General features: G+C 39.5%; 1 protein-coding gene across 1 annotated transcript; it reads right to left on the reverse strand.

Annotated features, from left to right (window-relative positions):
- Nucleotides 1–82: 82 nt before the first annotated feature.
- TM35_000201130 (otubain) lies at nucleotides 83–889 on the reverse strand (the record flags this gene model as incomplete). The annotated part of the gene is made up of 1 exon (XM_029026798.1): nucleotides 83–889. One exon carries the CDS (start codon nucleotides 887–889, stop codon nucleotides 83–85), a length of 807 nt encoding a protein of 268 aa, XP_028881770.1.
- Between the last annotated feature and the right edge of the window lie 98 nt (nucleotides 890–987).

Consider the following 987-nt stretch of genomic DNA (forward strand, 5'->3'; position numbering starts at 1 on the left):
TTTTTTTTTTTTTCTGTTCCTTTTGAGTACCTACTGTGTACTACTATTACTTTATAAATGCTACATCAAGTTTAAACTCCATTTATTTGTAAAGAAGATCGTAATGTCCAGGACGGTAGAGCAATGTTATCACTGTCCCAGGAACAGCATCACTGCTATTATTGTTACCGGTGTTGTTATCATCAAATCCAGAAAAGAAATGTTCTGTCGTCTGATCACCTTCTCCTCCATTAAGATACTCGACGATTATGCTCACATGAAAACATTTTGCGAATGCCACCACTTGCATATTATCACTCTCACTGGCTACAGCATCTACCTCAGCCCGGCAGAAGGCTTCTACACTGTCATAGTTAAGTCCCATCACAAAAGGAAGAAAATCATCACGGTGAGTTCGCATATAGTTTGAAACAGCATAACGGTAAAAATACAGCATATACTCAGAATCTCCAGATGTTGCAAGTGTGTGCAGTTGATTCGAATTTGCGCAGCTACCATCCAATATTTTGCGAACAACACCTACAGCAGCATCACAGAAGTCCTCAACAAAGTCACCATAGTCATTAATAAGGCATGTACGAAGTTGTGTAATGTGTTGCATAAAGTTCTGCGCCATCTGTGGATTGCCTAACAGCTGCTCCAGCAGCGCGAAAACAACACAACGGTAAAAACAGTTTCCATCACGTCGTGCATAACGAATGCCGGTGTACGGTGTATCCCTATGAAATAGTGAGAGTACCTTGGGGAAGATTTGTGAGTTGTTGGCATACTCCTCAACCAAATGACATGTTTCGGATAGCACTTCCACGGGATCACTGATTAGTGGAGCTGTCTCAATTTCGCTTTGAATTATTGCCAGTTGTTCCTCTCGTTGCTGACTCAATGACATCTTCTACGACGAAAAAATAATCACACTAACAACCAACAACAACAACAAATACGAACTAGAAGAATACCAAAAAAAAAAAAAAAAAAAAAAAAAAAAAA

This window comes from Trypanosoma theileri, assembly GCF_002087225.1.
Source record: "Trypanosoma theileri isolate Edinburgh chromosome Unknown TM35_Tth_20_V1, whole genome shotgun sequence".
Taxonomy (NCBI): Eukaryota; Euglenozoa; class Kinetoplastea; order Trypanosomatida; family Trypanosomatidae; genus Trypanosoma; species Trypanosoma theileri.